The sequence below is a fragment of the Elgaria multicarinata genome, chromosome 12 (assembly GCF_023053635.1).
Source record: "Elgaria multicarinata webbii isolate HBS135686 ecotype San Diego chromosome 12, rElgMul1.1.pri, whole genome shotgun sequence".
Classification (NCBI taxonomy): domain Eukaryota; kingdom Metazoa; phylum Chordata; class Lepidosauria; order Squamata; family Anguidae; genus Elgaria; species Elgaria multicarinata.
The window spans coordinates 20754409-20775425 of record NC_086182.1 but is presented as its reverse complement, the minus strand read 5'-3'; the positions used below and the strand labels follow the sequence as shown (position 1 = coordinate 20775425).

At 44.4% G+C, this 21017-nt stretch overlaps 1 protein-coding gene across 4 annotated transcripts in view; it reads left to right on the top strand.

The window, feature by feature from the left end:
• Positions 1–21017, top strand: part of PKNOX2 (PBX/knotted 1 homeobox 2) — a 362331-nt gene that overhangs the window by 249492 nt on the left and 91822 nt on the right. For all 4 annotated transcript variants that reach the window (XM_063139402.1, XM_063139403.1, XM_063139401.1 and 1 more), the window contains one exon: positions 19978–20117. In XM_063139402.1, the coding sequence (XP_062995472.1) occupies positions 19978–20117 (140 nt within the window). The remainder of the gene's footprint in view (positions 1–19977; positions 20118–21017) is intronic.

Here is a 21017-nt window from a genome sequence, read left to right as displayed (position 1 = left end):
GAGGGATCATCCCTCCCTGCTCCCAGGTTCCCCTGTGTGTCATGTGGACGCACAGGGATGATCCCGGGGCAATCCCAGGGTATCGGCAGGTCTAGCCATGGCCCTAAATGGACCTTGCCATTTTCCAAGGCACTTCTCTCTATATAAAACAAATACGCACACATCTTAAGTTGAAAGCAAGATTCTAATGTTGAATGGATGCTGGATATTCCACTGAGCACTGATACCAAGTCATCAGGATATGGATACATCTCTCATTTCCTGTAGTATTAACACATAAGAATGTAAGAAGAACCATGCTGGATTAGACCAGGAGGGGATCTACACTAGTATATGAAACGTTGTTTTTACAGTCATTGAACGTTTTGGTTTTGAACGATTTAAAACGTAGCAGTTTTTAAAACATTTACTTACTTTTCTCTTTCCATGGGAATGCATTCATTTTGGCCACACTAAGAAAAGAAATCCGTTTGTTCTTTTTCCCCGTCTGCCAATTTCCCCTCCCACTTCCTCTTCTCTCTGAGAATCCTCCACCGGCAAACAATCCAGCAAGCAGCCTCCCAAAAGTGAAACTAAAAATGTCTGCAAAAAAGAGGCTTGAAAGAAAAAAAAACGGCTCCAACTTTGGGCACGGAAATTATATAAACATGCCCCCAGGAATGTGATTGGCTAATTAAGAACTACAGGAAACCCATTTAATATGACGAAATCGGCCACATCATACTAAATAGAACGACTTATTTCAGAGAAGTTCAAAATAAAAATCGGAGAACAGACAACAATAAAATGTCATAAACTGAACGTCATGTGGCAAAATACTACCAAACACACACTTTAAAATGGTAAGACACGTTCTAACTTGACTAGTGTAGATCCCCTCCAAGAGTCCATCTAGGTCAGTATTCTGTTCACACAGTGACCAACCAACTCTGGAAAGCCCACAAGCAAGACATTTGCGCAACAGCACCCTCCTGCTCATTTCCCCCAGCAACTGGTGTACCTGGACATACTGCCCCAGATACTAGAGATAGCACATAGCCATCAGGATTGGTAGCCATTGATAGCCTTCTCCTCCAGGAATTTGTTCAAACCCCCCCCCCCCTTTAAAGCCATCCAAATTGGTGGCCATCACTACATCTTGTGGTAACACCATGACAACTGAGATCAGTAAGTGAGGCCCTACCTCCAAATTCAATCCGATGCAGGGCAGGGGGAAAGAGTGACCATCACAAGGAACTCTGTCTTTTCTGTCATGAACCCATCTTATTGGCTTTCCATAGAAAAGTTACGACCTTTCCTTTTTTAAAAACACATTCTGCTGCTGTTTCTTCCTTATTTCTTTATTTATTCTTTTGTATTTATATCCTACCCTTCCTCGCAAGGAGGCCAAGGTGGCCTTGTTCTCATCATGTTTCTAATTTTGTTTCCAAGTTGTTTTTATGTATGTATTTGGCATGCCTATCTTGTCCACTGTGTGATTTGTTTTCTCTGTGCAACTTACGAGCAGTTCTCGTGATCAGCCTTAATCTCCCTCTCTAGCTAAGCAGTGCTGTTTAGTAGGGTTGCTAACATAAATCAGTTGGATTTACAGCTGAGCTGAAATTTCTCAGGAGACTTTTTTCCCCCTTAGGAAAAATTCCTGTGAGTTTTCATTTTCTCAACCTCCAACCCCACCCTGTTCATCAGAAAAAGAAAGGCATTTTGCAAAATATTCCCCACCAAATATATTTTTCTGGCAACCACCATGTTTCCACCACAAAGCCCCATATGGATGCTGTGTCCATGGCACTGTGGAGGATGCAAAATAGCAGCCAGTGTTCCAACACAGTTAAGAGTCCATCTAGTCCAGCATTCTGTTCATAGTGTGGACAACCATTTGCCCATGGGAATCCCACAAGCAGGACATGAGTTCAAGAGCACCCACCCACCCTTGATCTCCAGCAACTGGTGTACATAAGCATACTGCCTCTTGATTCTGGGGGTATGATGTAGCCATCAGGACTCATAGCCACTGATAGCCTTACCTTCCAGGAATTTATCCAATCCCCTTTTCAAGCCATCCAAAGTGGTGGCCATCACTTGCTCTTGTGGGAACAAGTTCCATAGTTTAACTATTCACTGTGTGAAGAAGTCCTTCCTTTTATCTGTCTTGAATCTTCCACCCAACAGCTTCATGGGATAGCCCCCATTGGATTCTAGTATTATTTATTTATTTATTTATTTATTTATTTATTTTATTTATTTATTTTAAAAAATTATATCCTGCCCTATATCATTAAGATCTCAGAGATAAAAACATACGGTATAAAACAATAAATATACCCAATTAAAAACAAATTAAACCATAACCCAAGTTAAAACAACATATAATTTAAAAGCAATAAAAGCAGTTAAAACAATGTGCCAGTGAGTTTAACCATCAAAGGCTTTGTTTAAAAGCCATGTTTTTACTTGGCGTCGAAATGAAATCAATGTTGGCGCCAATCGGGCCTCCAAGGGGAGGGCATTCCACAGTCGGGGTGCCACCACAGAGAAAGCCCTCTCCCTTGTCCCATCATAGCATATATGTTGCATTGGTGGGATGCGGAGAAGGGCTCCACGAATGGATCTGAGGTCTCGGGCAGGCATATATAAGGAGAGGCGCTCTCACAAGTATCGAGGTCCCAAGCCGTTTAGGGCTTTAAACGTCATTACCAACACCTTGAATTCCGACCGGAAGCATATAGGCAGCCAGTGCAGTTCTTTTAAGACTGATGTTATGTGGTCTCTATAAGATGTATCCACCAGCAGTCTAGCTGCTGCATTTTGCACTAGCTGCAACTTCCACATCGTCTTCAAGGGCAGCCCCACGTAGAGTGCATTGCAGTAGTCTAATCGGGAAGTTACCAGTGCGTGCACTACTAGGTTGTCCCTGTCCAGGAAAGGCCGTAGTTGGCGGATCAGCAGAAGCTGACCCCAAGTACTCCATGCCACAGAGTCCACCTGGGCATCCATTGACAATGATGGGTCTAGGAGTACTCCCAAGCTACATACCTGCTCCTTCAGAGGGAGCGCCACCTCATCCAGAACAGGCCACTTACCCACTTCCCGGACTCGGGAACCACCAATCCACAGAGCTTCCGTCTTATCAGGATTCAGCTTCAGTTTATTGGCCCTCATCCAGCCCATTACAGCCTCCAGGCACTGGTCCAGCACCTTCACAGCCCCAGCTGACTCTGACGACAAGGAGAAGTAGAGCTGAGTATCATCAGCATGCTGATGGCACCCAACCCCAAAACCCCTAATGACCTCACCCAACGGCTTCATATAGATATTGAACAGCATGGGGGACAGAATAAAACCCTGTGGCGTCCCACAGCTTAATTGCCATGGGGTGGAACAGGAATCCCCCCAATACCACTCTCTGGGATCGGTCTCACAAGTAGGAGCGGAACCACTGTAACCCAGTGCCTCCTACTCCCATCTCGCAGAGCCGACCCAGTAAGATACCATGATCAATGGTATCAAAAGCCGCCGAGAGATCCAGGAAGATCAACAGGGTAGCACACCCCCTGTCTTCCACTCGGAGTAGGTCATCAGTCAGAGCCCACCAACACTGTTTCAGTGCCGTGCCCACTGCCCTGGCCTGAAACCAGACTGAAATGAGAGACAGACAGAGAGAGAGAGAGAGAGAGAGAGAGATATTTCCTCCCTGCCCACATTCTCCACACCGTGCATAGTTTTGTACACCCTAATCATGTCTCCCATTAGGCCAGTGGTTCTCAACCTGTGGGTCGGGACCCCTTTGGAGGTCGAATGACCCTTTCACAGGGGTCGCCTAAGACCATCGGAAACACATATTTCCGATGGTCTTAGGAAACTGTATTGACTGAACTATGTCATGTATCATCTTTTGTATTATTAAAGCTATTGTTATGTATTATTTTCATTAGCAAACCATCCCATGACAATGGATCATGTAGAGAAGAACGAAAATAATTTTATGGTTGGGGGTCACCACAACATGAGGAACTGTATTTATTTATTTATTTATTTATTACATTTTTATACCGCCCAATAGCCGAAGCTCTCTGGGCGGGTCACGGCATTAGGAAGGGTCACGGCATTAGGAAGGTTGAGAACCACTGCATTAGGCTCTGTTTTTCCAAGCTAAAAATCCCAGCTATTGTAAACTTCCCTCGTAGGGAAGATGCTCCAGACCCTTGTTTGTTTTAGTTGCCTTTTCTTGCACTTGTTTTCTGTAATCGTTGTTGGTGACACCTCCCAAAAAAATCTTAGAGGGGAAAAAGAAGCTTTACTAGTGGCCTCAGGGACACAGCCCAGGCACTTTTTAATTAGCAGGGATGCTGATGTCATCTGTCTCCCAGCTCCAAATTTCCCTGCTCCTTCTGAACTGAATTACAATCCTCACCATGGGCCAGTTCGCATGACACGAGGGTGGTTAATAAGCCAGGGCTGCTTGTTAACCATTCATCTGTCAGAATCCTGCTCAGAATCTCATTTCTGTAAATCCAGAGAACGTTCAAACCCTGAACACGTGAAAGGACAAACTGAATAGGGGTGGGGCATGTGCACAAACCCCACCTCTGCACACGTGGGCTTCTTTTCAGACCTGCACACATGGGCTTCTCTTCACTTTTAGCCCTTGCATGTTCAAGTAAACACCTGAATAGGGCTAAAAGGAAGCTGTACTAAACTTGTTACATAAGAACATAAGAAGAGCCATGTTGGATCAGATCAAAGGTCCATCTAGTCCAGCACTCTGCTCACACAGTGGCCAACCAGCTGTCGACCAGGGACCCACAAGCAGGACAGTGTGCAACAGTTCCCTCCCACCCATGTTTCCCAGCAACTGGTGTTTATGGCTTACTGCCTCTGATACTGGAAGTAGCACATAGCAACCAGGACTAGTGGCCATTGATTGCCTTGTCCTCCAGGAATTTATCCAACACCCTTGTTCTGACATCCCAACCTGGTGAGGGTGGGTGGCTGGGGTGGTTGACAAATCATCTAGCTCCCTAGAATGGGCCATGGCTTCTGGGTGGTTTTTTAAGACCTGCTCCTGGTGGAGATGAAAATCACTAGAACTGATCTATTGATATAGGTCAACACATCTGCCTGCAATTTTGGGCTCTCCTTGGGGACGTATCTATGGAAATGTCAGGATGAGTTGCTTGCACTTCAAAATGTACCACGATACTACTGCTAGTGTCACTACTAATGGTGAGCCTTGCACACGTACACGTACGCGCGCGCACACACACACACACACACACAACACCCAAGAAACTGTTGGAAAATTTCTACTGGAGAAATTTTATGAAATTTTCCCCACCCCATTTTTCTGCCCCTAAACAGTGTGAAGAGTTTTGAACAGTCATTTGTGCACTGCTCTAGTGGTAGATTAATCAACCGAAGGTTAATTGATTAATTGGTAGGGACCCATTTTAATCTCAGAGAGGACTTTTCATTGCTTGTTTGTTACAGTAAAATTGAATTAAAAAGAAAAAAAATAAAGATGTGCCTTCCTCCTAACAATGAGTTAAATCTGCTTAAATTTTAAGATCATATACTTCCTTCAATATCTCAAAAAGGCACCCTTTATTTAAGCTATGGTCATCTGCAAAATTATTTAAATATAATGGATTAATCAGTGAAAGGGCAAGTGATCAACTAAGCATTTGTTAATTGAAGGACAACCCCTAGTTCTTGGTAATAGCACTGCAACAAAATTTTAGAGGTTTGCCATTTGACATGTTATCAACCACTTTACCTTTATTGAGGTGGGTGTGGAAGAGAGTTTTGTGCTTTTTGAATGGCTCCAAATGAAAGTTAATGAGGTTTGTGAAACTAAAATCCTGAAATAGAAGCTTCATGTCAAATATATTGTTGTGGTTATTAAAGAAGACTTTTTTTTTTTTGCTCATACATCATGCAGTTTTCTTCTATGATCAGCCTGAAATCAACTTAGCAATAAATATTGATATGTGACAATAGAAAGCATGAAGGCTGCAATCCTAGGGAGGGTTGATTGAAAATCCCATTGAACTTCATAGGATTTACTTCTGAGTAAATGAGCATCAGATCAGGCTATGTGGCAAGTAATTGAGTCATAAACTTAACAAATGCTCAGCCAGGTGGGCATAGGCTCTAGCCATTATGCCCAGCTTGTGAGTATTCCTAGTAGCAGGTAGCTAGGGTTATAGGAGAATTTGATTCAGTTTACATATCACTAAGAATTTACTAAATGCACACTTCCTGGATCAATGTGCAATTATCCTTCAGTGTTCATATTTCTCAGAATTTTGCAATGCAGTTCTCTGAACAAAAGTATATGTATAAAAATGCATATATTACGTGTACAAATATGTGTCCATTAAAAGAAAGTGCTCACAAAAATGTATTAGTGGAAGAAATGCTCAAAAGAATTTCTACGGGTTTGTAGAAATTGCAAAAGCCAAAAAAGGAAGAAACCCCAAGAAGGAAGCCAGAAAAGCCAGAGCCAAAGGGGTGAGAATGGAGATGTGGTTTATTTGCATGCAGCACCTGGTGAAATTCCCTCTTCGTCACAACAGTTAAAGCTGCTGGAGCCCTGCCCTCTTTTGTATCTGGTTGCTCTAGCTATACTCCTGCAGCTTTAACTGTTGTGATGAAGAGGGAATTTCACCAGGTGCTGCATGCATACAAATGGCACCTGCTGAAATTCCTTTTTCTACACAACTGTTAAAGATGGAGCCCTGTCCTCCTTTCCATAAGGTCACCGTACTGCTGAATAAATAAACGAATCAATAAATAAATCAGAAAACTATTGGACAATCTCCCACCATCCTCTTTTCTGACTTCTTTTGCAAGGGCTTCTGGGAATTGTGACACCAGAGCAACCATATCAGCATATCAGAGCAACCGTATTCAGCCTTACTAAAGTACGGACAGGATTGGCAGGGATGTCAAATAGGGACGTCAGAGAAATCCATTTCGGGATGGATCTCCAGGTGTTTTCCTAAGCTTCCCTCTCCCTTCCCACCCAGATTTTGTTTCAGTTCCGCTGCAGCACCAGCCAGTTGGGACAGTTCACGAATTTTGCACATTTTGGTAGGGTGGGGGGAGTTCTGCAATTTGCACAATCCATGGTCAAGTTTGCACAGATCATGTGAGTTACAGTCATGTTCACATAATTTGCACAAATTCAGCTGTAACTTGCACAGATTGCGGAACCTCCCCCCCCCCCCCCAAAAAAAAAAAATGTGCAAAAAAATCCCCAAGTTCAGGGAAAAGCCTGCAGCTCAGCTCACAAATTGTGCATGACATAGAATCCCAAGGAGCCAAAACGGAACCAGATTTCCCAGCGATGGACACCCCTATGCGAGAATATGACTGTGTTCAGAGGGAGTTAACTGTTGTGTGCAGAACAGAGAGAGAGAGAGAGAGAGAGAGAGAGAGAACATTTGTTTTACTTCTAGGTCCTGAGATATGTGCCAAGACCACTTTGCCCCCTCATAGAGGATTTCTAGGATGGAGTGAAATCTTTGCGTTATGAGCCACGTTCAAAATCACAGGGGCCTCTTTATCCTCATCTCTTAAACGTGTCCCTCCGGTGAGAAAGGTCACTTTGCACAAATGATACCTTGGTGGCTTTTTTTATGGCTTTTGGAACTTCTGTGTCATCGTTTGTTCGCTTCGCTGCTCCTCTTGGTTCCTTTCTTCGCCCCCGCCCCCCCAGCCTGGACTCCAACCCGCTAAGTTGAATAGACGGGGTGTTTTATAAAATGCAGCTCCATTTCCCATTAGCTGTTCCTTGAGTGTGACTTCTTTCCTGCTTAGGCAGCTGAAACCAGAGACAGAAGGAGGCAGCAGGGAAATGTAGTTAACTGTTCTTCATTCCTACGGGGAATTTTAAGGAAATTTTTGACACTAGAAGTGCTTCATCGTAGTCCATCTTTCCCACCAAAGTCTTTCCAAATTTCCTTTACTTGTGCAAAGAAAGGAAACAGAAGAAGACTAGTCAAAATGAAACAGAAAGTAGTGTCAGAATAAATCCTCCCAGCAGAAATAAGTAGAGTCTTCAAAAGTCAGAAATAGCTTGGCAACATTTCTGGGCCAAACTGACTTCAGAAGGCAGGCACTCTGTTTCTCCTCTGGGAGCACAAAATGTCAGGCCTACAAGACAATTCTGATCCGTTTGGCCACACCCCGGGCATGTCTACACCATGCATATATCCCAGGATCATTTCTAGGTTGTCCCTGTGCGTCCAAATGATGCACAGGGGATCCTGGGGTCAACTGGGGATAACCAGAGACTTTCCCCTAAATAATAACTGCGACCGTGGATTTCCCAGTTTTTCTGTGGTCCCAGGACAACCCTGAGGACCACAGCTGATGTGGTGTGGCCTCCTGGGTCCTCAAACAGGCACGGAGCTGCACAAGGTGGCTCCGTGCCCATGCAGGTGGGGTGCAGTAATTTCTCCATCCCTGGGTGGGCGTGGGGGGTTCCTTACTTTTTTGCCATGCGACCAGCTCCTCTTCCAAAAAAAAGGGGGCCACAACATCCCTCTTCCCATCCCGTCCAGGACATCACACGGCCATATAGATGCTGGAGGAGGATCATGAGAGCAGGTAAGCCCGTGATCCTTCCCTCTCCCTCCTGCTACACCCTTAAGTGTAGATGAGCCCCCTGTTTTGCCTTCAGCCCTGCCCAGCACTTGAATGCAACCTCCAAAAGCTTCTCCAAAACTGAATTCAGCCCCGGGCTTAAAGGAAGTCAACACCTCTGCCCTCTGCCCTTCCACCTGGCCACCCTGATCTTGCAAATACCTTCCCAGACAGCTGCCTGACCCCCTGAACTCCCTCCCCATTGCAGTAGGAAAATTTCAGCTCCCAAAGTTGCTGAGGTCTTTTCTCCTGGTTTGCTAAGAGCACACCAAAGAGGGAAGGGAAGGAAACATCTCATCTCCTTTGTTCCTATGTCAAGGGCAACTCTGCCCAGGCCAGGTAACTACCCGAAGCTGGGACATGCAACTTTATGCTCTTCAGATGTTTACTACTCCCACCTGTTCCAGGCCAATGGTTAGGGGTTAGGGGACATAAGACACATGTTGGTTCAGACCTAGGGTCCATTTGGTCCAGCATTCTGTTCACACAGTGGCCAACCAGATTCCCGTGGGAAACCCACAGACAGAACAGGACCACAACAGCACCCTCCTCCCTATATTCCCAGTAACTGGTGTACTGCGTCTCATACTGGAGGTAGCATATAGCTCTGAGGACTAGTAGCCATTGACAGCTTTGTATTGTAGCCCAAAATATCTGGAAGGCACCCTTGTAGCCTACCCCTGCTTAAAGTGAAGGACTAGAAGGACCTTGGGGGACCAGTGGAGACTGAGAGCAGAGCATACCAGGAGCTCTTGTTTGGCTCAGGAAAGGAATTACGTTCCTTGAAACAGCCAATCTTCTGCACAAATGTCACACTCAAGGAGGACAGTAGCACAGAGACCGGAAGAGGAGAGAGGACTGCTCTGATAGTGGCTCCCACAGTTCTTTTGCCTTTCCCTTCATTCTTTGCTGTGATTCTCAGCCATGGGGACTGGAAAATATGGTATTAGGGCTGAGCAGGGCTAATGCTAGGATAGCTTTGCATCCTGCTTTCTAGTTTATGGTTTGGAAGCAACCCTTAGTGGATTCTGTAATCTAGGCCCATCTTCCCCAACATAGCACCCTCCAGTTACCTTCAGCCCCAGACAACATGGCCAGGGATGATGGCTCTGATAGTCCAAAACATCTGGAGAACACCAGGTTAAGGAAGACTGATCTGTAATCTGGACTAGAAGAGAGACAGTCCTGTGAATGACTGGACACGGATGAGCATATTTCAGTGTCAGGGTTGGATTACATGACATTGAGGAGTATGCTGCCCCTAAAGTACCACGATTTCACTTTGCGCAAATGTATCTGTTTGCAACAATGCCACTGAAGGGAAGGGTTCCTTATGTTAACGCACCATTTTTGCCCAGAGAAGCACTGAGAGGCAGGCAAGAGTAGGCTTCCTGCTCAGGCAGTTTAGCATAAATATCCCCTTTTTGCCAATTGAAAGTCTGCTCGACAGGGCTTTTCAAAGGCAGCAGAACTGGCTGTCAAAAAAAGGGGACTGGATTTTATGAAAATAAAGAGGAAGCAATGGGAAAAACATCCTTTGAGAACAGAGCAACCGCTTTAATAATCTTCTGGTTCTGCTAGGGGGCAGTAATATTGAGCATAATCTCTGCAAATGCACAGGAGAATCTGTCTTTTGAAAATTGGGAATCTGCATAAAAATCCTGCACTTCATACGTTGCTTTATAATAAATTTAAGTGTTTCCAAGTGAAGTTCTTTCCCTGCTATTTTGTCCTTGAAGTACAGGGAATCAAGTTCTGAAAGCGAATACATGCATTACAGATGCAACGTTTTTCTAATATATAGATGATGGCTACCAGAATCCTGCCCAGAATCTCTTTTCTGTTAATCTAGAGTACATTCAAGCCCTATACATGCATTCACCTGAACATGCAGGAGCGACAACTGAGTAGGGGCGGGTTGTGTGCAACTGTGCTCAGTCTGGAAGGTGCAAACTGGGAAATATCCTGGGTAAACCAACTGAAACGGGTTTCTCATCCATCCCTACTGCCTGGCTCACAAGCTAGAACCACAGCAGATTGCTGCCTCAACAGCAGTCTAAAGCCAACTGAAGCCCTATATAGTCAGCCACAATCTGTAGTGAGTTCAGCTGACCTACATAAGAACATAAGAAGAGCCCTGCTGGATCAGACCAAGGATCCATCTAGACCAGCCTTCCTCAACCTGGGGCGCTCCAGATGTGTTGGACTACAACTCCCAGAATGCCCCAGCTGGCTGGGGCATTCTGGGAGATGCAGTCCAACACATCTGGAGCGCCCCAGGTTGAGGAAGGCTGATCTAGACCAACATTCTGTTCACTCAGTAGCAAACCAGCAGCCCATAGGAAGCCCACAAGCAGAACACGAGGGCAACAGCACCCTCCCACCCATGTTCCCCACAACTGGTGTACATAGGCTTACTGCCTTTGATATTGGAGTTAGCATATGGCCACCAGGACAATATGGATAGCCTTCTCCTCCACAAATTTGTCCAATCCCCTTTTCAAGCCATTCGAAGTGGTGGCTGTCACTCGATCTTGTGGTAGTGAATTCCATAGTTCAACTAAGCACTGTGTGAAGAAGTCCTTCCTTTAAACTCTCCTGAATCTCCCACCTATCAGCTTCATGGGATGACTCTGGGTTCTAATATTATGACAGAATGAGAAAAATTTATTTATTTATTTATTTATTTATTTAAGGATTTTTATGCCGCCATTCAGCCAAAAAAGGCTCTCATGGCGGCTTACAAAAGTATTTCTTGACAGTCCCTGCCCACAGGCTTACAATCTAAAAGACATGACACAAAAGGAAAGGGGATTGGGAGGGAGGAGGAGGAGGGGGGAAAGGAAAGCAAATTCAGGCACTACAATCTTAGTTGGAAAGTTCAGCAGTTACAGGTGACAGCAGGAGGGAGGGGGCTCTCAGCTGGAGCTGGACCCAGGCACGGTGGAGAGGTGCCTGGCTGCTGCTTCCTCCCTCACTGGTGGCCTCTGCAGTGTCAGTTGGTAGCAGGAGGGAGGGGGCTTTCAGCTGGAGCTGGACCCAGGCACGGTGGAGAGGTGCCTGGCTGCTGCTTCCTCCCTCACTGGTGGCCTCTGCAGTGTCAGTTGGTAGCAGGAGGGAGGGGGCTCTCAGCTGGAGCTGGACCCAGGCACGGTGGAGAGGTGCCTGGCTGCTGCTTCCTCCCTCACTGGTGGCCTCTGCAGTGTCAGTTGGTAGCAGGAGGGAGGGGGCTTTCAGCTGGAGCTGGACCCAGGCACGGTGGAGAGGTGCCTGGCTGCTGTTTCCTCCCTCACTGGTGGCCTCTGCAGTGTCAGTTGGTAGCAGGAGGGAGGGGGCTCTCAGCTGGAGCTGGACCCAGGCACGGTGGAGAGGTGCCTGGCTGCTGCTTCCTCCCTCACTGGTGGCCTCTGCAGTGTCAGTTGGTAGCAGGAGGGAGGGGGCTCTCAGCTGGAGCTGGACCCAGGCACGGTGGAGAGGTGCCTGGCTGCTGCTTCCTCCCTCACTGGTGGCCTCTGCAGTGTCCCTGCCCACTTGATTTTGTAGTCTCAGGCCATTTCTACACTTGCCTTTTTCCCCGGGATCATCCCTGTGCATGCAAATGACACACAGGGGATCCCAAGAGCAGGCAGGGATGATCCCTCCATTTTCCTGGGATAATCCTTAGGTGTAGAAAGGGTGGATGTCTTCTATGAGGCTGAGGAGATGGAGGTTCTTTCAGGGGTTCATCTTCTGATTCAGAATATGATGTCAAGGATGTGTCTTCTAGCTGGGTGGGGAGGTGAATGACTGGCCTTCTCCTGGAACAGCTGTCTGACCCTCATCTCATGTCAGTGTCCTGTACCCTGAAAAGGCCAAGTGCCAGAGGACGTGGCACCTAAAACTGATGGGTTCACTTTCTTTTCACTCATTTTGTCATCCAGTTTCCACATCAATTTGTGGGGTTTGCCCATGGGGGAAATTTGTATATATTTTTGTACAGATTTCTCCCAATATACACTTCTTGTCCGCACTTTTTTAACATATGTATTTCCCCCATAGTATACAGTGATTCCTTAATATCTGCCTTTTGTGTGTACTTTTTCCCAATACACACATTTTGGGTTTGTATTTTTTAATTGACTAGCTCGATTGCAGTGTTCAGCAATGTGCAGGCTTTGCAGTGCAACTGCAATTCAGCTCCTGTATAAGTCTGAGGAATGCAAATTGGGGAAGTTTGCATTAATTTTGTGTGTTTGTTCGCATCTAAAATTGAACCAAAAGAAATGATCACCCATCCCTCATGCCTACTTTACTATAATTTCAGTGTCAGGTATATCCCCCACCCCAACCGGCTTTTAAACATTACTAACTTTAATAATAATAATAATAATAATAATAATAATAATAATAATAATGCTCTAATTTTAATTCTATGATGGTATATTTTGTTTTACTGTAATATTTGGGGTTGGGGGAGGTTTTGTTATGTATACCACCCTGGGAATGCCTACTGGATATTGAAAGGCCAGAAATAAATGTACAAAATAAATAAGATAAATTCTGGATCCATTGTAGCTTTCCAACTGTCTTACAGTAGCCATCCTGAGTGTATTAAAGGAATGTAATATAAATAGTAAATATGTATCTATCTAAATGTAATAAATAAATGCTTAAATAATGAATAGACACTGGCACTTGCGATTTCTACATCTGATACAAATTCTGGCCCTGTTTTATTTTATATTTTGTCTGTTCTTCAAGGGATTTTGCAAGCTAGCAAAGGCTTGGAAAGTACCCAAAAACGGAATTCCTGAATGCCAACAAGCCAATGCTTTGATCAATCATTAGCATCAACCTTCTGGTTTAATTAAGTCCCAAGTAAGAAGAGAGTGGGGTGGCTAAGCTGGATGGCTTCATGACAGCGGCTGTGTTAACGGGCGACAATGGCCGTTGTGTTAAAACGAATTAGCGCTCACTTTACATTCCTCTCATCTTTTTAAAAGCTTCAAAATCTCTTGCATTACACAGACCTCTGGTCACTTGGCTGTGAAATGCATTCAGTCTGTTGCAATGGCGGTAATACAATTGCTCTAAATCCTGTTTAGAATTTCCAAATGCCCTTTGGAAGCCCATGGTGATTCATTAGCCTTGTCCACACCAGAAACAATGGGGGCAGCAAGACCTTTTCACCATGAATTTTTGGGAGCTTGTGGCCATTGCTTTTTTAAAAAAGTCTTTTATTGTATTTTGTTCTGAAGTTTTCAACCCATTTTCTTCACATTGCTGTGAATGTCTGTTCTCCCCCAGTCCTACTTCTTGCCGGGTTTTTTATGAATAGTAGTCAGTATTAAGAGGATGCAATCCTATACCTGTTTAGACAGAAAAAGTCCTACAAGTCCCAGCATTGTCATGCACCTGAGGTCTCTTGCTAATTGACAAGGTAATGAGACATTATTTGAATTTTTAAAATTATATCGAGCAAGTCATGAGTTATAAAACCCCTATGAACTTCCCATGTACGTTCTACTTAACTGTTTGGATGGATTGGTGGAAAAGGTCGATCATGAAATGGCTATAAATTTATTAAGAGCTGCTGCTAAGGTTACCATAGCATATCACTGGAAAAAGCCCATATCTTCCCGCCCCTGTGGCTTTTATTTTTAGAGTTTGGAATATGGCTCTTATGTCAGAAATGACACATTTTGCATGAGAGAGAGAGATTTATGCAGAAATTGCCAACTTTTTCATGTTCTGGAATGACCAAATTCACAATGATGTGAGAGGCCTTATGCTTTATTTTCTGCGATCCGATGGTCTGGTATATCTACTCAAAAATAAGCCCTATTGGCTTCAGTGTAGCTTACTCCCAAGTAATTACCCAAGAGTACAATCCTATGCATGCCTGTTCAGAAGTAAATCCTATTGTTTTGAATTGAGCTTACTCCCAGACAAGTGTACATTGGATTGCAGCCTAAACTTAGTGTTAGTATTTCAAGAATGGAAAGATATGTATATTGCTTTCATAAATTGATGGATTACTGCTAGAATTTGAAAATAAAATAAAAATAATGCTAGAAGTAGATTATTTAATAATATTGCTTAGCTTAGGTTATGCCATTCTTTTGATGGGGATATTTGTATTGTTCATATATTCTATTATTATACTTAAATGTTTTATGTTATTTTCCATTTTTCATCATTAAAATTTGATTTTTCTTTTCTTTCATCCCCTCCTAATGTGGATTAGGTCAGTGAGGGTTCCTACCAATATGGAATGTATTTTGTATGGAACTGTCAGTCAATTATAGCAATTGTAAGGAACATGTAACTACAACTCTCATTAGCCCTAGACAACATAGCCGGTTAGGGGTTACGGGAGCTGCAGTCCAACATCTGGAGGGCCACACATTCCCTGTCCCTGAATTACAGAAACCTCAGTTGACTAATCGTATGGGTTTTAGGCTGCAATCCTATACGTCCTTATCTAAGAGCAAGTTTCATTCAATGGGCTTTCTGAGTAATGTATAGGATTGCACTGTTAGTTGATTTTAGTGCATCACATACATTTATATAAGAGTAAAACTCTGAAGCAAAAATATTTTTGTTTGTTTGTAGTGGATGTGCACATATATTGCAGCAAGCAGTCTCGGAAGAGGCATTCCCTCTGGTCAGAAAGGGATAGGAGAATGCCTCTTCTAAGATGCCACTTGTTTATAATAGTGTGGCTCAGTTTTTCACAACAGTCATGAGCTTTTCCAGAAAAGCACTAAATTGACACCAACTGTGGACTAATACATTACACAATTGTTACATGAGTCACTATGTAATAAAATAATAAAATAAATAAAGTAACATACCAAAATAAAGACATTATTTCAATTGGCTGTGTATGTTGTAAACCGCCCAGAGAGCTTTGACTATGGGGTGGTATATAAATGTAATAAATAAATGAATGCACATATGAGCTATCCCACATGCCTCCATATCTAAAAATTATTGCTATGTATATCAGTCTACAAAATGGTGTAAATTTGGTCTGATCCAGCAGGGCTCTTCTTATGTTCTTAATGCATCTTGATTGATTAACCTGACCAATCAATTGATGGAATATTTGCAGCCTTGTGTATTGTACATGCAGTGGACCTAGGTAGCGTGGAGGAGACCAGTCTGGTTCAATGCTTACTGGGCCCCTTTAACAATATAACTCTCCTGGATTCCCAGTATTTAGTGACTGAAAGAGGAACTGGGGGAACTGACTGGGTTGAATCCAGGCTTAGTCATGCTTAGAGTAACCTATTGAAACCAATCAGGCAAGGAAGTAGTGCTACTTGATGCAACTGTACCACTCAATGACAGGGCTCAGTATCGGGATTCATCGTTCATCTATGGAACTCACTGTCCCAAGACTTGGCAATTGCTACCACTCTTAGGCCAGATCTACACCAAGCAGGATATAGCACTATGAAAGCGGTATGAAAGCATTATATGGTACGTGTCATGGGCCCCAACAACACCAATATAAAGCAGTAGTGTGGCTCCTGCCTCTTATATACTGCTTTCATAGTGCTATATCCTGCTTGGTGTAGATCTAGCATCAGATGACTTTAAAAGGAGATTTGGCAAAGTGATGGAGCTCTGGAGGGAATCTACACGTCGTACTGAAGGCGCCTGCGTGCGCCTCCAGTCCGCCCTCAAAACGATGGTGCAGACGGAGAAAGAAGAGGCGGAAGAGGAGGCGGCTGGGGAACCGCCTGAGCTCTCCGACCCGGGTGGCTCTTACCCCAGCAGCAGGAGGCCAGTGGGGAGGCGGCGGCGGCAAGGACGCGGCCGTTCCCCAGCTGCCGCCTCCTCCGCCTCTTCCTCTGTCTCTTCTTTCTCCGTCTACACCATCATTTTGAGGGCGGACTGGAGGCGCACGCAGGCGCCTTCAGTACGACATGTAGATTCCCTCTTGGTCTATCAATGGCTGTTAGTCATGATGCCTGAACCAACTCAGCCTTTGGTCACATCTGTCCAGAAGGACCTTCCCAGTATTCATCCTGAAGATCTCGGTTTTCACAAATGAAATAAAATTGCAAGTTCCTAGTCCCTATGAATAGTTTTTTAAAAAAACAACAACTCAGGATCCTGAGTAGACTGGGCAGGATTTCCAGTGTTCAAGTGGCAACGTTTCTTGTCCCTCTCCGTAGCTAGCTCAAGCACAGTGACAGTGCAATCATACACATGCATATAAATCCCACTGAGTCCAATGGAATTTACTCTCAAACAAGTGCATATGGGATTGCTGCCTGAATTAAGCAAAATCCACGGGTGGGTGACCCTGCCCCTCTCATCAGTGACCTTTTGGTTCCTTCCATCCCAGAGTATATCTGTGTTCCACTTTCTTAGCCCTCGTCCACATTCTTCTCTCCTCGTACTCTGAATTCTTCAAGACAGGCTGAGCACATTATTGGTGTAGCTTGAAAACCAACCTGACCTCTATCTGCTTGCTGCATGAAGGGCATTTAAACCTCAGAATCTACTTCTGAAGCATGGAATCCTTTTTCATTGCCAAGTAACCTTATCCAGATACATTACCTACTTGAAGTATCTGCAGACGGACTTTGCTCTTTATTTCTCTTTTAAACTTGGCTCTATAGCACATTAACAGCAGCCTATATTAGACATGGGGATCACTGTATTTATTCCAAGGCATGATAATAGTTTAACGCACACACGCACACACAAAAGGCAGAATATCTTAGTAGCTGAACTGCTCTCTGTGCTGATTGTACAATACTCTCTGGCAGGAATTCCATATATGTTTTCAGCTGAAGAGGAGGACATGAAATAGACACCAAAGTTCATTATGCATCTGGCCAGAGAGTGGAGGAGAACAGCAGGGGGAAAAATACTGCTGTGAAAAAAATAGGGTTAAGGGATAAAAAGGCCCATATTCAACTAAATTGTGATCTAATCTGGTGTAGTGGTTAGAGTGTTTGGACTATAACGAGGAAGATCCAGGTTCAGTTTCCTGCACAGCAGTGGTGTAGTGTTAAATGTTGACATGTAAATGCTCATCATAATCAACCAAACAACCCCATATTCCCACCTTCAAGGAGAGGCCAAAAACACAGGCAGCTCTGTCGATCCATATCAACAAACCAGTTCTAGCCATTTTCATCTCCACCAGGAGCAGGTCTTTTGTAAAACGAATCAGCTTTAGTTGCCCATTCAAGACTAAGCCACTCTGGAATACAACACAGATAGTTCACAACATTTTGTTGCTGGGGAAATTTGTTTCTCCCAGCTACTGAGAGGGTTACAGCTAAACTCCGAGAAAACAGGGAAACCTGAAGGGGATGAGAGGTTATGTCATCATCCCTGCTAATTAAAAAGTCCCAGTGCATCAAGGCTGTGAGATCTGGTTTCACTGCAACACTGTTGCTCATCCGTGAAACTCACTGGCCATTCTTGGTCTAGTCACTATCGCTCAGCATCCCCTAGTTTGCAGGATTGTTCTGAGGATTAAGTAAAATCTAGGTTCTGTCTAGAAGGCAGCAATCCAGTAGGACTGTGATCTTATCAATTGCACCCTCGTCACTCGGAATCCCCTGAACCCGGAGACTTCCAAGTTTCCTATGCCCTGTGAGGTTGATGTTCGTGGGGCAGGAGGGGTAGCAGGGGCAATCTTTCCCTCCCTGCCTTCCATCCTTTCTAAGGGAGTTTTGAAGAGGGAGGGAAGATGGCTGGAGAATGCTCAGGATAATTTGTATCTTGGCCTCTCCAGTCTCCTCCCACCCACCCCAGCAGAACTTCTCCTTTCCTCTACCTAAGAGGTTGCTCTTCCAACCTCAGAGAAGCAGCCAGCATGCTTCTCTCCATGCTGGCTGTGAGGGGGTCAGGCCAGGGGTCGAATCAATGACTCCCACTTCCAAGGTCACAACACTGTCTCCAACCTTGTGGGGGGCGTTCCTGGCCATCCTATGATCCTTGAAATTCCTCACCCCAGGGATCATGGGTTTACTCTCTTAGGCCTTAGGTAGGCCTAAGGTTTATCCTGGGATCGTCCCAGGGTCATCCCTTCCTGCTCCTGGGATCCCCTGTGTGTCATTTACATGAACAGGGATGACCCCAGGACGATCCCGGGATAAACCTTAGGTCTAGCTAAGGCCTTAGTCTCTTCTGAGGAAAGACTTTGATCGATGTTGCTGAAATTGTCTCCAAGGGGTGGGGTTGGGGTGAAAAAAAAAACTAAAATAGAAGATTCTGTTCATGGATCATGTGCATCATCATGGATCTGAGTTTCCAACATCTTATAAAACCATCATAAAGACATATGCATCCATCCATATAAAAAGACACACAATGCCATGTGTTAAGTACAAAGCAAGGAACCCCAAAACAGTCATGGAAAGACCATAATCAGCATTCTGTTCAAACAGTTCAACCAATATATATAGAAGAAGGTGTAACCATTGGTAACCTTCTCCTCCAGGAATGTGTCTAGCCCACATTCAGAGCCATCCAAATTAGTGCCCATCATTACGTCTTGTGGAAGTGAATTCCATAGTCACTGATGAGAGGGGCAGAGTCACCCACCCGCAGATTTTGCTTAATTCAGGCAGCAATCCCATATGCACTTGTTTGATAGTAAATTCCATTGGACTCAGTGGGATTTATATGCATGTGTATGATTGTGCTGTCACTGTGCTTGAGCTAGCTACGGAGAGGGACAAATCACCACCTAGTGCAATGAACCGCTGTCACTTGAACACTGGAAATCCTGCCCAGCCTACTCAGGATCCCGAGTTGCTGGTTTTTTTAAAAAAACATTCATAGGGACTAGGAACTTGCAATTCATTTCATTTGTGAAAACCGAGATCTTCAGGATGAATACTGGGAAGGTCCTTCTGGACAGATGTGACCAATGGCTGAGTTGGTTCAGGCATCATGACTAACAGTCTGATGCTGAATCTGTGCTGAATCTCCCACCCCTCAGGTTCTAGTATTATGAAGTATTACTAGTATTATGACCCCAGGTATTCTCTAGTATTATGACCCCAGGTTCTAGTATTATGAAGTTCATGCTTCCATATCTCAGGAGTGGGCAGAAGGTGGATCTCCCAATATTTGGGACTTCAACTCCCAGAAGCCCCTGCCAGCCTGGCAAACAGTCAGGAATTTTGGGAGTTGAAGTTCTGAAGATCTACTTTCTGCCCATCCCTGCCATATCAGATACAGAAAAGACAGTTTTTCCATGCTCTGAGATGTTTGCAAGTGACTACCGCCGGGTCCTCCATCGCTTGAACCATCGCTTTGCCTTGTCAACCTTTCACTTCCTTGTCCTCTCCCTCTTCTTCTTAACAGATGACTGCCACAGCTCAACAGCCGGCTAAAGCACAACCCGTCCACATCACCACACCCTCGGCAGCAGCCAACACCCCCATCCCCAGCACTCCCATCGACCCTCAGGCACAACTGGAGGCTGACAAGCGGGCTGTCTACAGGTACAGAGGGATTCTGCCTGCTAGGCTGCTCTTTAATGTTGCTTCCCATCCCTGTAGTGGCTTGCTGAGATATTGCTGGAATTTGGCCTGGGGCTAACTTGTCAATGAGATGCTGCACAGAGGCTTGTTTCTTTGCCGCGTCTTTGTCAGTCGGCTGAAAAAGACAGGTTCCAGTGCATGTTAAACTCAGTGAGCCTCAAGCCAAGGACCTAAAGAGATTTGCTTTCTTTATTACTGAGGGATTTGTGTTACAGGCAATAGAATGATGATGTGGCAATGAATGTTCTGATGGTAGAAAAGTCTTCGAGACTTTTCTGCGTGATCCACTTCTTTAGTGGGTCGTACTTAGAGTAGACCCATTGAAATAAATGGCACTTTAGTCATGACTAACTAAAGACCTGTTTATTTTACTGGGTCTAACGTTGGAAACTACCCTTTGATTCCCATTAGTTGCACCCAATCCCAAACGTTTTTCTTCTGCTTTAGAGATTTCACATTTGCGGAGTGCTCAAAATTAGGGCTGATTCCTGATGTGAAGGAACCATAGTCTGCTAACAATATGACTTGTAGTTGATTAACTGTATAAATATGCATGAATCAATCAATACTACTGGTGAAAAGCACACTTTACTAGTGTGTGTGTTTTTCTTCTTTGCACAGACACGTTGCAGCAGACATCAGCTTAGAAAAGGCATTCTATTCGCGAGTTCTTAATGTATGTTAATGTGACTTTTCTATATTATTGGATAAAAATATTATCCATTTTTAACTTACTTATTTATTTTAGCTTCACTTCTTATTTGTTTTTATTATGTCGAATTGTGATGGCTTATCGCCTTTAGCAATAAAAATTTCATTCATTCTTTATACAGGGAGAAGGAATGCCATTTCTAAGATGAC